Here is a 16,546-nt window from a genome sequence, read left to right on the forward strand (position 1 = left end):
AAACAATTTGTCATGTTTGATGTTACAAAAAAAGTGCCATGCTCAATAATAATAAAATGCATAAGGAAGCAATACTTTATTACCACCACCCCCCCTCCCCCCCCCCAAAAAAAAAGGAAAAAAAAAATAAGAAGAAAAGAAAAAAAGTATAAAATATATATATGAAATTTTTTTTTCTCTGAATGTTGTACTACAAATAGTACATTAACTTTGAAAATGGTTTTCATCTTAAGTCTGAAGCACTACCTATAACTTTTGGAACATTAGATGACAAACTCATACAGTGATCAGATTTATCCTTTTTATTTTATCTGCAAAAAAATATATACATGTACCGGGTATATATATTTCTAACTTATGAATGTATTACCCCCCAAACCCTCCCTCCACACAAAAACACCAAACCTCCCAAAAGAAACAAGACACACCCGTCACCAACCAATTGTCCAACCAACCAACCAATCATCAATCTAGTTTAATCATGGATCTAATCTAAACAAATTTTTTTCTTTCTTTTTACACCAAATCAATTTGTGACAGGTGAGACATTTAATTCCATGAAATTCTTATTTAAAATAACTGAGTATTCTCAAAATGACGATATGTGCAATTTTCTGCATGGAATTTGGTATTTGTTGTTTACGTTCCATATACAGTGTATTTAACATGTATAATACTAAGTGTTTTCAGTTTCTATCACTCTGCCAAGTTTTACTATAATCATACCTGTATTATTTGTAACAGGTGAAAATTACCCACCGAGCAAGATAAAGACTAAACCATGGAATTCAACATAAACACCAGGTGGGGTACACAGGGGAAACAACCCACACAAATAGCATGCACAACTTAACCTTCCATTATGAAATCAATATATTATCACCAGGGAAGATCTACGCACGGCCACCTCAGGCAGTGGGGGTGCTTTTCATTGCATTTGCAATACACATAATTAGAAAGATTAGAAACCGGATTGACCATTGTTGCTGCGGCTTCCAAACACTTTGATCTCTGGTAGGTATTACTTCCACAAGGATGCCCCCCAACAGCAGTCGCACATATTTCGTACTTGAGGTTTGACGAAGCAAATGGGAATTAAGCACACATTACAAATTTTGTTTTATCAGCGCCTTCTAATTACGTTTTAAAGTTCATTATGGAATCAGGCTCACTCTGGTAATTTTGATTACAATTTGTTTCTACCCGAGCAGACTTCCACGGCGAGGTCATGACCCAGGTGACCTCGAGTTTAACTACAGGTACCTCCCACTGTTAAAGAGGGACAGACACAAACAAGTCGTGATACAAATCACCTTGCGTAATCAACTCCAGGGTACCGCCCTGCAGATGACTGATAGCCAGTCACTGAATGAATCTGGCAGACTGTCAACAAAACAATACATCATGTATTCGAACAAAAATATACCGTTAGTAAATCAGAGTTAAAGGTTCTTTTTCTTTTCTGGCAGACTATCAACAAAATAATACATCATGTATTCCGACAAACATATACTACTTAATATTCCAACAAAATATGCTACTTTAATAGTTCTTTTAGTAAATCTGAACTTGGGAGTTAAAGATTCTTTTTCTTTTCTGGCACTGTCAACACAATAATAATACATCATATATTCCAACAAAATATGCTACTTTAATAGTTCTGTTAGTAAATCGAACTTGGAGTTAAAGATTAGTTTTCTTTTCTGGCAGACAGATTTATTAATCATTGGCTACTGAATATCAAACATTTGGTAATTTTGACATATAGTCTTAGAGAGGAAACCACTACATTTTTTATTAGAAGGGATATTTTATATGCACAATGCCACAGACAGGATAGCACATACCACAGCCTTTGATATACCAGTCTTGGTGCACAAGCTAAAATGAGAAATAGCTCAATGGGCCCACTGATGGATCGATCCTAAATTGACCGTGCATTAGGTGAGTGTTTTACCACTGAGAGAGAAGAGGGTGTAGTGGCCTTATACCTACCCATTGAGCCCTTAAGAACTCACTTTGGGATGGAGCTGGTACCGGGCTGCGAACCCTGTACCTTCCAGCCTGTAGTTCAATGGCTTAACCACTGCACCACTGAGGCCGGTATTAATTATCAAGAAAAGCAGTGAAACTTACACTTGACACTATCAAAGCCATATTATATTACTAATAACTTGTTGGTGTGACTCAACAACACAACAGACAAGGTTAAAACTAACAATAGAACAATACCATGCTGACACAATATTAATAACCAAAAAAAAGTAAGTCCCATGTATCCTTTCATCAAACTTTACAAACAAAAGATAAAAGAAAGGAATATTTGTTTAACAACATCTCAGCACATTTTAAACTTTGGCTATATGATGTCTAATGTTTTATCTGGACACTTGGTCGGGGAAGGTGAGACCTGCTTCTGCCATGTGGACTACATACTCCTGTAAACTAGCAAGGATCTTTTGTAAACACTATGGCTATATGATGTCTAATGTTTTGTCATCTGGACACTTGGTCGGGGAAGGTGAGACCTGCTTCTGCCATGTGGACTACGTACTCCTGTAAACTAGCAAGGATCTTTTGTAAACACTATGGCTATATGATGTCTAATGTTTTGTCATCTGGACACTTGGTCGGGGAAGGTGAGACCTGCTTCTGCCATGTGGACTACGTACTCCTGTAAACTAGCAAGGATCTTTTGTAAACACTATGGCTATATGATGTCTAATGTTTTGTCATCTGGACACTTGGTCGGGGAAGGTGAGACCTGCTTCTGCCATGTGGACTACGTACTCCTGTAAACTAGCAAGGATCTTTTGGAAACACTTTCTCATTGACAGGATAGAACCATGATAGGTTATTTTTTTTAATGACACCACTAGAGCACATTGATTTATTAATAATTGGCTATTGGATGTCAAACATTTGGTAATTCTGACATATAGTCTTAGAGAGGAAACCCGCTACATTTTTCCATTAGTAGCAGGGGATCTTTTATATGCAGCATCCCACAGACAGGATAGCGGGGATCGAACCTAGACCAACTGTGAACCAAGCGAGTGCTTTACCAATGGGCTACATCCAACCCCAACCATGTAAGCATGCAGCATAAGCAAACCATATCAATGGAAGCCTCTGGCTGTCATACTTAGAATCACTTAAGTGCCTAAACTTGCCTAGCAAATATTTTGTAATTGTACAGTGCTCATATCAAATGAAGTAAAGTTTGTTTTCCATAACAACACCACTAGAGCACACTGGTTTTGAATAATTAATTACTGGACATCAAACCTTCTGATATGTAGTCTTAGGGGCAAACCTGCTACATTTTTTCATTAGTAAATGATCATTTTTATGCACATTTCCACAACAAGACAGCACATACCATGACCTTTGAAATAGCAGTTGTGGGTCATTGGTTTTGTTGAAGAAAAAATATCAGAGAATGGGTCCACTGATGTGATTTGACCCTATGACACAAGCACCTCAGGTGAGTGCTCTACTGACTGAAGTAGATCCCACCCCTCATGGCAAGGAAGGAAATTGTTTATTTAACGACCCACTCAATACATTTTATTTACGGTTATATGGCGTCGGACATATGGTTAAGGACCACACAGATATTGAGGGAGAAAACCTGCTGTCACCACTTCATGGGCTACTCTTTTCGATTAGCAACAAGGGATCTTTTATATGCACATCCCATAGACAGGATAGCACATACCACAGCCTTTGATGTACCAGTCGTGGTGCACTGGCTGGAGCGAGAAATAGCCCAATGGGCCCACTGACGGTGATCGATCCTAAACTGACAGCGCATCAAGCGAGTGCTTTACCACTGGGCTACGTCCCACCCCTCTCATGTCAAGTGAATACAGGACAGAGAACTCGGCCACAGTATGTCAGTGTGTTAAGTGTCCGTGTATGAAATTATAAATCATCAAACAAAAATAAACCTCCTTAAAACAAACCGAACCTCCTGATTGCATATGAAGAAGTTCATTATCCTAATGTAAATACCACTGAAATACGTGCCATGTGCCTTTCTGTGGGAAAATGCTAATAAAAATAACCGTGTGTGAAAGTGAATAGAATAACCAAGTCAATGGTACAAGTTTCTTCTTTCATGTTCTAAAGCCCAGGTCACACAATTTGTATGATTCCTAACACCTGAGGATTAACAGTATTGTCAACATCAGCAAACAAATTCCTTTTCTTCTCGCTATGGAGTGAATGACAAAAAAGAAGAAACATGATCCAATTATTTTGTAATAGTTGTTCTTGGATGAATATTTATGATTTTATTGAATTTTCAGTATCTAAGTTAAGCTCCACTAATGATAATCCCAAAAACGTAAGTTCTATATATACATTACACGTGTGCACGACAAATGGTTGAATGGACAGATGAGCAAAATGATTCATACTATGTTCAGCTGTTAAAAAAGTAGGTGACCCCCTCAACCAAAAAAAAAAAAGCAAAAAAAAAAAAGCAGGAAAAACAGAAAAACAAGAGTAAAATATGACAAAATTCTAAGACTAAAAATAGGTAAATAGGTTATAAAGACTGTTTATGTTTTATAATTGTTAATTTTTAAGAAATAAATCTAAACAAGGTACACAGAAAAGAAAAGTTTGTTGAATGACATGTTGATCAGCTATATGTATGGCTATTTGGTGTGTAACATTTCAACAACTGATCTAGATAGCGAGACAAAACCTATACAATTAGCAGCCAGGGATATTTTATATATACATGTATTTCCCCAGAGGCAGGACAGCACATAACACAGCCTTTAATATACCAGCACATGTAACTGCCAATACCAACCTGCTTAAAATTACCTCCACTGGTTAATACTGGTAGACCAGTAGAGCTGGTTTCAATCAGATTGCTGCCAATACCAGAAGTGACAAAGTGATAAGATGGATTTCAGGAGAAGTGATCAATGTGGTGGTGAATTTCCAAATATATCAACTTTTTCACTAATTGCTATTTTAAAACTCTAACCCCCAACCCATCCCTTCTGTCCTGGAGCCAGTCACTGGCGAAGTCAGAGATTGTGCCCAGGAGAGACGTGCTTGAACCTTAATTGGATATAGGCACGTTAATATGTTATCCACTGCACTGATATAGAAGGGAAGAGAAAACTAAGTGTGTGTGTGTGTGTGTGTGTGTGTGGACATGATTCAATAAATTATTATATTTTTTTATAGATCCAATAGCAGGAAAAATGCAGAGGTGTCTCCATTAGATCAGCTTGTACATCACTTTTTAGGAATGATATATGTATATAAACATTTTCAAAAAATAATTATCCGGAGAGAAAATCTAGAAACTTTACAATCTTGAAAAATTTGAGGTTACTGTGAACTTTTATTCAAAGAATATAGACAGGAAAGGTTTTTGGGTGGCTCCAAAATCCAGTTTCATAGCTATACCAACAGGAAATCTTGACTCATGGACTGAAAAAAACCCCCTGCATAATGAGATGGACTTGAGACTTGAACAAAAACTAAATCTTTGTAGGTTTATTTGAAAGGAAGGAAAGAAAAGTTTTATTTAACGATGCACTCAACATATTTTATTTATAGTTATATGACATCAGACATATGGTTAAGGACCACAAAGATATTGAGACGAAACCCACTGTCGCCACTTCATGGGCTACTCTTATCGATTAGCAGCAAGGAAACTTTTACATGCACCATCCCACAGACAGGATAGTACATACCACAGCCTTTGTTACACCAGTTGTGGAGCACTGGCTGGAACAAGAAATATCCCAATGGGTCCACTGACGGGGATCGATCTTAGAGCGATCGCACATCAAGCGAACACTTTATCACTGGGCCCAGATTTATTTGGTCTATCTTGGCATGGTGACCTCACAAATCATAAGATTACGGTAAACAATTTTAACTTGAATGAGTCACTTAATAACTTTCTCTTTCAATGCAGTGACACACACACAATGCATACAAATTTAAAAAAAGTTTAAAAATGGAAATCTTAAAGGAACAAGGATGTTAAAACCATGTTCAGATAAAAACAAATAAAAGTTAAAGTTTGTTTTTGTTTAACGACACAAGAGCACATGGATTTATTAATCATCATATATTGGATGTCAAACATTTGGTCATTTTGACATTGTTTTTGAGAGGAAACCTGCTGTATTTTTCCATTAGTAGCAAGGGATCTTTTATATGCACATCTCATAGACAGGATAGCACATACCACAGCCTTTGATATACCAGTCGTAATGCACTGGCTGGAATTAGAAATAGACAGACTGTGCAACAAGCAGTGCTTTACCGCTGGGCTACATCCTGCCCCCCCCCCCAACCCCCCCCCCCCCCAAATGAATGATTAAATAATGAACAAATAAATGAAATGAAGACAAACCTGCTTTAACAATCATGAGAAGTTATATCATTCCTCCAAACCACCAGAATTATTTGTATTAAGCAGCCATGTCTTAAAAGGCCAGGTTTGAAAATGAAATCACATTGTATCTGTTACTCAGTATCTAAACACACAGTATGGATTTCATCAGACAAAAAGACTTAAATGTGATATCACTGCCATCAGATCTAGAAAAATCCTGTGGATGTTCATATAAAAGTTTGTTTTGTTTAACAACACCACTAGAGCACATTAATTTATCAATCATCAGCATTGGAGGTAAAATATTTGATGATTTTTGACATGTTGTGTTACAGGAAAGCTGCTACTTTTGTCCATTAGCAGCAAACGATCTTTTATATGCACTTTTCACAGAGAAAACAGTACATACCACATTCTTTGATATACCAGTTGTGGGGCACTGAATGGGACAGTGAAAAACCCAAACAGAGTATGGGTCCAGTGAGGAGATTGGATCCTATGATACAAGCACCTCAGGGAAGCACTCTATTGACTGAGATAGATTCCACCCACTAACAAATGCTATGTCCTAGTATAAAAACTTTAGGTTCATAACCACAAAACATTCGAGTGCATAACCTTAAAAACTTATTCTTTAACCTACCAACATGCTGAATGTTTTAAAAAAAAAAGTAAATATTAAAAAAACACAAAAAAACCCTCCAGTTTAGCATCAGAATAATATAATTAGTTTTTACAGTGAAAGCAGTCACCTGTAAATGAAATAAGATATGTTGTTTAAGAAATCTTTACTTCATCCCTACTATACAACTAAGGCTGTCATGCATCACCCGAGTTCATTTCATATTATACTAGAAATATGAATCATCTTTCGTTTATGCAATGTTATGTATGTACTTAGTAAAAAAAAAAATGTGCTTACTCAGTAACACTACAATATATTAGACTCTGTCAAAAAAGAAATGCATAGGTGATAGGGAAAGAAGAAAAGTGTTTGATTGTACAAAATATAGTTTTTTTTGTACAATGTTGCTAAATGACCATGTTTGTTAATTAATGTTCCTGGAATGGGACAGCATGCCCAATTGCACCCTAAAACAAATTTAATGCATGTTGTGCGACAATTGTAGGAAATCAGCGTGAAATGGTCAGATTTTGGCGAATGCACGTGAAACTCGGGGTAGTGATGGGTATTTAAAAATGCAATGCTCGCAATTATGCCTCATTTCCATTTTGACATAGACGAGTTACATGCCGAATCAAAACATTGCAATAGGCCGCCTCCAGGTAGGTGAATCGCAGTCAGAAGTCGCATGCCACATGAACGTCCATCAGAGCACCATTTCATGTCTCTGGGACAGGTATCAACAGTTTCAATCAGCTGAATACTGGCCCAGAAGTGGAAGACCTCGCATAACAACTGCAGCACAAGATCGCTACATCCGGGTTCTGCACTTAAGTCACCGAACTGCCATAGCAACGAACACTGCTGGACGCATACCTGGTTTGAGAAGGGTCTGCACAAACCATTCGGAAGCTGGTTTATGGACTAGGAGACCGTATGTTGGCACCGTCCTGCGACGTCAACATCATCATTTATGTGTTCGCTGGTGCACGAATGTACATGGGTGGAACTTGGGAAACTGGTGGCTAGTATGGTTCAGTGACGAGTCATGTTTCCTTCTACAGCGACGTGATGGATAACATGTTTACAGATGCCGCAATGAATTCGCCAACAACTGTGTCGCCCAAGTTGACAGATTCGGTGGAGGGAGTGTCATGATGTGGGGAGCCATCTCATACACCAGCAGAAGTGAACTTGTGTTCATACACGGCAACCTTACAGCTGTACGCTACCGGGATGAAATTCTGCGCCGTCACACGCTTCCCATTTTAGATCGACAGAGAGCTCTTTCAGGCCGCATATGGGACGTGTAACAATGGATTTCCTACAGAATGAGAACATTGTGTGCTGCCATGGCCATCAAGATCGCCAGATCTCAACCCCATTGAACATCGTGACCGGAGCCTCAGACGCTTCTTTAACTGTCACATGCACTGCAGGAAGAATGGGCTAGGATTCCACATGCCCGGATTCAGAGACTCATTCAGTCTATGGCAAGGAGATGTCGTGCAGTGATTGCAGCTGCTGGTGGCCACACAAGGTACTGATTTCAGCATCCTCGTGCGACGCTGTTTGGTGATGAAAATGCCTCCACTGCTGTCAAGTCCATAGCAAGAACATTGTCACATACTCATGTCAAATTTGACTGTGATACGATCATAAATAACGAAATTATGCCACTTTGTATTAAAGATAATTCCATGAATATTTCGCATATGTGTTTCTTTTTTGACAGAGTATATTTCTCAATCTGCAGTAGTAATGACATCATATCTTTGAAAAGCTGACTCACACTTTAGATACGGAGTATGTAAATTAAGGACAACATGAAGTATATTTCTGTTTAACAGTAAAAACATTATTGGTGTGTGCATGTGTTTATTGCTGAACAATAGGCACACATACACCCTGCAAACACTGCAAGTCATGAAGACTCAGTCTTTGCTACTTTTTTGTCATTGTGAAATTATTAGCAAAGACTGAGTGTTCATAATTTACTGCACACGTGTATATTATGACCAATGAAGTTAGCAAAAAATAATATTAATCACCTAAGTACAGTTAATTAGCAGCTATAGTATGTATAACATGTTAATCAGCAGCTATAGTGTGTCTAATATGGTATTTATGGTAGACTCTTGGTCAAGTGTTACGAGAGCAGTTAATCAGCAGCCATAGTGCGTCTAACATGGTAATTATGGTAAGATTCTTGGTCAAGTGTTACGAAAGCACAGTTAATCAGCAGCTATAGTGCATCTAACGTAGTAAATTACGGTAAGATTCTTGGTCAAGTTTCACGAGAACACAGTTAATTAGCAGCGAAAGTGTGTCTAACATGGTAATTATGGTAAGACTCTTGGTCAAGTGTTACGAGAGGACAGCTAATCAGCAGCTATAGTGTCTAACATGGTAATTACGGTAAGACTCTTGGTCAAGTGTTACGAGAGGACAGCTAATCAGCAGCTATAGTGTGTCTAACATGGTAATTACGGTAATTCTCTTGGTCAAGTGTTACTAGAGAACAGTTAATAAGAAGCTATAGTGCGTCTAACATGGTAATTACGGTAATTCTCTTGGTCAAGTGTTACGAGAGAACAGTTAATAAGAAGCTGTAGTGTGTCTAACATGGTAATTACGGTAATTCTCTTGGTCAAGTGTTACAAGAGGCAACTGCAACTGTCACAGAGACTATTCCTGATAAGCAAAAATATGAATAGAAAATGGTATGGAAACAAATGACGGCAATTTTGAGTCTGTCTACAGCAGTAACTTTTGCAGAAAATAAACATGACTGTAAGGTTATTTTTCTGTATGTAGACATATTTCAAATGTAAATTTTTTTAATTCTGGCAGATAACGTACACCAGGTGAATACATTTTGCAGTTGTTGAGTTTTACAGCAGTAATTTTTATCCAACAGCTGTTGGTGATGCTCCTGACCTACAGCAGGATTAGATTTTAATGGTCGCCCGATCATCCCTGGCGACTGAAAATACAGACAGCAAGTCAAACCCGTCCCAGGTTGTCAATGTTAATTGCAACTTCATGATCAATGTCCAAAATAATGGTTTTTCATAGTATATGTTGTTAGGATATTGATAAATATATTTACTTTAAGTTGAGCAAGTGAAAAACCACAAAGGCAAGTGAAAGTGTTGACAAAAGTCTAAATTTTTCTTAAACATGAACACTGCTACAGCAATTTATATCTCAATGATGGCAATTGCCATCAGTGCCATTGTTAAGTTCAAGCATTATTATTATCTTTTGATACACATACCTGTAATGATGAAATGTAAAAAAAAAAAGAAATCTGTTGGATTCTCGCCACCAGATGTGTCAATTTCCAAACTCCCCCCCTCCCCCCTCACCACCACCCTGCATCAGCAATGTTTTTATGTTTTTGTTGAGAACACAAAATATTACTGCTGAGTTTAAATGATACACATAAATTACTATTTCAATAACTTTTCATACAGGAGTTTATTTAGTTTTTATACCCTGTAACAGAATACATATACAGCTGAAAGTACAAATGGATAAATATATAAGTTTAAACAAAATGTTCTTCTCTTCTTTAGTTCACTAGATATAGCACTTTTTTTTTTTTTATTATGTAGGATTGTATGATAAATAAAATTCTGTCTGAAGAATGGTAAATGCCTCAAGACTCTGCTTAGCAGCATTTGCCAATCAACTAAGCAGGATAAAGCTGACATCTTAAGGAAGTAAACAGTTATTTTATTTATCCTGCAATCCTACATAATGCTAAAAATATAATGAAATGAACTATTTAATTTTATATCACAATTTTACTGTCTTCCACAGTACTAAGTCCACACATGCTGAATGCCTTGTCACCTATAATATCTATACACCAAAACAAAATAGTTCTTAAATAACTACAGTAGACTGGACTCTATCCAAACAAGATTTCTGTGTAAACCAGCATCTATTGTTAATCCGTTAGAAATAAAATTCTTGCCTAAACTGGATACCGTCTATTCCAGATTTTAGAATTCAAGAACTAAAGAAGAGCTTATTCAGTAATTACACTGGCACAGAATTTTACCTTTTGAACAATGACAGCAGTTCCTCAGTAATTAGGACACCAAATTGAAAAGAAATAATCACACCGATTCAAATGTTACTAGATAAAGAACTGCACCTGCTGTAATGGTTGTATTCAGCCTGATCAACTGAATTATTACTAATTAGTGTGTGTTCATACATTTTATTACCACAGCGGTCACTCATAACAGGGAAAATAAAAATCATAATTTCTCACTGAGAAATTATGATGCATTGGTCTAACGAACAATACTATTGGACAATTTGACGCTTATAAACCAATGATTTTGTTGGTACTAAATATGACGTCATCACGATTTGACAAACACACAAAATGACGTCATGTAGTTTAAAGAATTTGCCTTTACGGGTCTCTGTTTTTGGTGTTAAATTAATAACAAAATATAATTTTAATGCAATTCATTAGAAATTTGGAAGCAGAATAAAGAGAACTTGTGTTTTTAAAAAATTATCTATGAACGTGATTAAATTACAACGTTATAGTAATTCTCAGAACAGTGCGTAAAGTGGTTTACATCGTTCCTATACAGGTTGGCCTTCGTGCATGTGCGTCGAAATTAAAGGCTTTTAGAGAAAAATAGCTGAGGTAATAAATAGAATAACAAACTCGGTACCAGTTATTATCAAATTTATGTCCCTCATGAAATAATTTTCATTTGTCACTCGCTAAAGCTCGGGACAACTGAAAATTATTTCACTCGGGACATAAATTTAATAATAACTGGTAACTCGTTTATTATCCTCTATGTCTCATACAGATGTCCTGTCTTACTAATGTTGGTATTTTCTGATCACAACTGTAACTCTGGATGAAATATGTTTATACCAGCAATTTGTGTTAACAGGCATAATTTTTCGGTCTGAAGTAAGACCAGTTTTGACACTGTATTTATCTTTTATTTTTAAAATAAAAGTTTTCAAAACAATTTTATGAAAGTCAAAAGTAACTAGTGTTAAAATAGTTCCATCCCAGAAAAGCTATACTTTTTTGTAACAATCTCAAAATCTTGCCTATATATATAGTGATTCCATGATAAATTGTTTTATAAAAATATCTTAGTTCTATTTACTGCTTAGTCTTTTTTATGATTCCAGTACCAGAATTAAAGTTAGGCCTATTGTGCCATTCTGTAATGTTAAAACACTCTAATTTATATCAACACCTTTAACAGTATTATAATTTATACGTACATATTAATAAGATATAAAAGGTAATTTTTATAATACTAAGCATCTGTGCATACATTTTATTGATTTGTTGAAACTTGCAAATCTGTCTTGCTCAGCGTTATGGAATCATCACTACATTCTTCAATATTTTCACTGTTTTCTGTAACAGTTTTAGACAGAGCATCATCTTGCAGTAAGTACACGAGTTCCTCAGAATTAACTGCCTGTCTCTCGGGATGCAAACGCCTTTGTAGGAATGCGGCAGCAGAAGGGTCTGTGATATCCACAGAGAAGTCCATCAGTCTGTCACAGCTGTCTGTATTCAGGAAGCTCTGCATTTGGTCGTCACGAACTCGACCCAAAGAATCTACCATTTCCTTTGATGTAGACTCCTTGGCAGTCTTTCCTTTTAGTTGCTTCAGCTTCTTTTCTGAAAATGACAATCTTAATTTCATGATGTATGAAATGGTATAAATCGTATAACATAAAAAACTAATTCAGTACATTGTGAGATCATCTCTCAAGTATTTCAAAACCGATACTGTCAGGATATTATTATTTTTGAAATTAAAATTTACTGGGGTATGCCTTCAGTGCTTCACAAGAAAAATGTATACCTGTATATTTTTAAATAACTGAAAAATGTCCACAATCCCATTATGATAAACACTGTTTGGTTGTTTCTAATAAGAAAGGATATTTATGTAAATATAATAATATTAATATGAATAAGATTGTACACCTAGGCATCAAAATAAGATTTGTGTCTGGTAACCCATGTAGAGGTTACTACAAAATGACCTGGTAATGCATGTAAGTTATAAAAATGTATCGAGTTTACTCTAAATACACTTATCTTCATATTTTGTAATATGAATTATTTCCTTCCGTTTTTGCTAAAAGTTCTTTTCAATGGCAAAACTGGTCGTGTCCAATCTCTTTTCATGTCTGAGTTAAGGCTGACATATCTGACATGATGCTCACTTTTAAAGTCCATTTTTCTTTTGTTACTCACTGTTCTCATTGTATTGATATGTGATACTATTTACCAGGGAACATTTTGTTTTCAAAATCTTGATTAGCGATATTTCTAATCAACAGAAAATTGAATAACAACTACTGTTTAAAGTTTTAAAATTGTGTGGCGATACGATACTGAACAAAATGCTCCCTGTTACCCAGTAGATCTATGTTTAAAACCTAAAATGTTGCAAACTTCCATGCCACAAGTTGTTGTTATTGTATCTAAGTGAAATAAAAAACATGTTGCCACCACACAGACTAGTTCACAGGCTACATTTTTCTCACACCCATGCAAGATATCACCTGTTTCCAAACATACATGTATCTAACTTGCTTTCTCTTGTTAGATACATTCTGTAAGCTGTAAGATAGACTGTCTTCAACAGGTACTCATGTATTATTCACCATATGTGCACACCCTTTCCCACAGGACTAGCCTACATAGTTATTGTCTTTGATATACTGTTTAGGACTGGACCACACACAAGCCCAGTATCCACCGAGTTAAATTGATCCTTTGTCTCATTGCACCTCAGGCTTTAGCCAGAGTACTCTGCCGTTTGGACATCTGGATGATTATGATTACTCTTTGTCTACAGTGCCATAAGAGATAACTGTTTATAGCAAAAACATGGAACTGCTTCCTGCCACCAGGTAGGCAAAGATTTCCGCTCCCAATACCTTTACATCGATCATTTTTGAGTTTGCCAATTATAAATATTTCACATATTAACCAATATAAACAGGGAAGGGCTAGAGGACAATCAAGTTATAGTCTGTCCCATTCTCCTACAATAATGTTTCTTTTTATAAATAATTTTTGTTTCTCTTAACGTAAGAAGAAAAGTAAATGTGTTTTGTAAATTACAAAAAAAAATAAAAAAAAGGAAAGTATTTTTGTGTGCAATTTAGAAAACAATCAGCTCATAACTTGTAGTAAATTCCATAGTATGAAAAAGGCGTTCCTTGTGGGACGGACTATAGTTACGAATTGACCAGCAACTCCCCTGCAATTACAACAGTGTTGTATACCTAGTGAATCAATGTAGTTTTCAGAACTAATAAAACAATATCTTGGATCTGTCGGTGCATTCTGTAATAAAACAGGTTGTGAAGGAGATTTCCAGGGATCATTTTGAAAAGGCATCAAAAGATGTTGATTATCCATACCGGAAATGGAAAATTTCGCGTGTCACACACGGAAGTTCACCGGAAGTTACATATATTACTCGGTTACTAAAATTAAACTTGACGACATGTGCTTAACTGACGGAACTATTAGTATTATGTGGAATAGTTTGACTATGGCACTACCATTTGGAATCGGTCATTACCCTAATGTTTTATACGCGACACAAAATAGTATACGTTCAATCATGGAAACTCCAAACGAACGTGTCGTGGATTAACCTCACTACAGTATATCCTAAAATCACCTACGAACCCTGGAAATGTCAGCGAACTCTGAAACCTTAGTAAGGGGCCGCCCATAATTTTCAACATTTTCAAAAGTGTACAAAGAGTACACTTTTGACCACCCCTCACCCCTCCTAAAAGTGTACATCCCCAAATGAAAAATGTTGATCGACATTTTTCATTTTCAAAAAAAGTGTACGCTAACCCCTTAATAGCCCAAGTACTCTGAAATACATTTACATCGACCATTTTCGAGTTACTTGATTAAAAAAAATCAGATATTAATCACTAATACACACACTACAGAAAGAAACCCGACAGCACCCACATTCAGCTAAGCTTCGGCAAACTCCGGACAGCAGAATTCTAAGTTCGCCGACCTATATCGTGACGTTGCGTCACATGATCGCCCACTCAGCCATTACGTCTTCCAGCCACTCCCCCCCCCGCCCCCCCACCCCCCAACCCCGCGTACGGTTTATACGCTTGTGAAAATTTTGAAAATTATGGACGGCCCCTAACTTTGCTATTGATTCAATCCCATATAGTACATTTCACCAACTTAAAGGTTCTGGATTTGAGTAACAACTGCATAAAGGATATACCTTGGTTTATCGTTTGTTTGACTAATTTAGAAGTTCTCGACTTGTCATACAACATGATTGAAACGCTGCCAAACATTTTGGGATACCTAACGAACCTTAAAGGCCTTATTCTAAAGGCAATCATATTCGTCTGTTATCGACACGTTTGTTAAGATTACAGAACCTACAAGTGCTTGAAAACAACTTGGTATCCCCGTCGATAACAGACTGCTTACAGGAGAAAGAAGCAATTTTCAGAAAACTACGATTGCAACAGAGAAGGTCAGATGAATGGTCATTGACAACGCCATGGTACCAGGACGATCAACAGAGACATGTACCATCGGCGTCTGTTAAAAGCTTACAGGAGATTTGCATTTCGTGTATCCTCGAATGCAAAATGAATTTCCTGGGACAGACAAATGTGGCCCCTGCTTTAAAAACTCGTTTAAATAAAATGGAAAATGCTGTACAATCAAGGCTGGATGTGAAAAAATGCAACACTTGCAAAAAGTTTTTTTCCAATAGTTATTTCTTTGATGTGATTTATATGCATGTAGTTACAAACACTTAAATATTCCACCTTTGTTATGATGATAAACTGATAGGATGTCTGAACAGTAAAAAAATAAATAGACTTTGATCATCTGATACCGCGAAATGACGCCAATTTAACCCACAGCCAGTCTGTTCGAGATAAAGACGTCGAATATGAGATTATAAAATACCTCCATATATATATATATATTAATATACACTATTCCGTAAAATAAATAATTAATAAATACAAATTTCCACCCATGAATAGTGAAATAACATTTTAAAGTGACATCATATACATCTGGAAATTAATAAAGCATCATTTCGTGGATACAAAACACTGAAATTAATGGTCCATATACAAAGGATATTGAACAAGACTGGCAGCAAGTAACAATATTATTGTGGTTACATTAATATAATATATAAAACTGTAAATATGCATGCTAATGTATGGTAATTAACAATGGAGCTGAAATCACACTGATGTGCTTCTCATAAGTAAAGTATTCATGACATCTCGATATGTTAATTTTGTTTTGTCTAACGACACCACTAGAGCACATTTATTTGTTAATCATCGGTTATTGGATGTCAAACATATTATATGGTAATTCTGAAAACCCGCTACATTGTTCCATTAGTAGAAAGGGATCTGTTATATGCATCATCCCATAGATAGGATAACACATACCATGACCTTTGATATAC

General features: G+C 36.3%; 1 protein-coding gene across 1 annotated transcript; it reads right to left on the reverse strand.

Moving 5' to 3' along the window:
* Window positions 1-12,260: 12,260 nt before the first annotated feature.
* LOC121372403 lies at window positions 12,261-14,485 on the reverse strand. The gene is made up of 2 exons (XM_041498709.1): window positions 14,328-14,485; window positions 12,261-12,702 (listed from the first exon to the last, which is right to left on the reverse strand). The coding sequence occupies exons 1-2, from the start codon at window positions 14,461-14,463 to the stop codon at window positions 12,350-12,352; spliced, it is 489 nt and encodes a 162-aa protein (XP_041354643.1). The 5' UTR covers window positions 14,464-14,485; the 3' UTR covers window positions 12,261-12,349.
* Between the last annotated feature and the right edge of the window lie 2,061 nt (window positions 14,486-16,546).

The sequence above is a fragment of the Gigantopelta aegis genome, chromosome 4 (assembly GCF_016097555.1).
Source record: "Gigantopelta aegis isolate Gae_Host chromosome 4, Gae_host_genome, whole genome shotgun sequence".
NCBI lineage: Eukaryota > Metazoa > Mollusca > Gastropoda > Neomphalida > Peltospiridae > Gigantopelta > Gigantopelta aegis.

Coding starts and splice junctions, on each gene's coding strand:
- LOC121372403 (XM_041498709.1), bottom strand. CDS start 14,463: ATGGATAATCAACATCTTTTGATGCCTTTTCAAAATGATCCCTGGAAA. Junction 12,703..14,327: donor AAACTACATTGATTCACTAG/GTATACAACACT, acceptor TGTCATTTTCAG/AAAAGAAGCTGAAGCAACTA.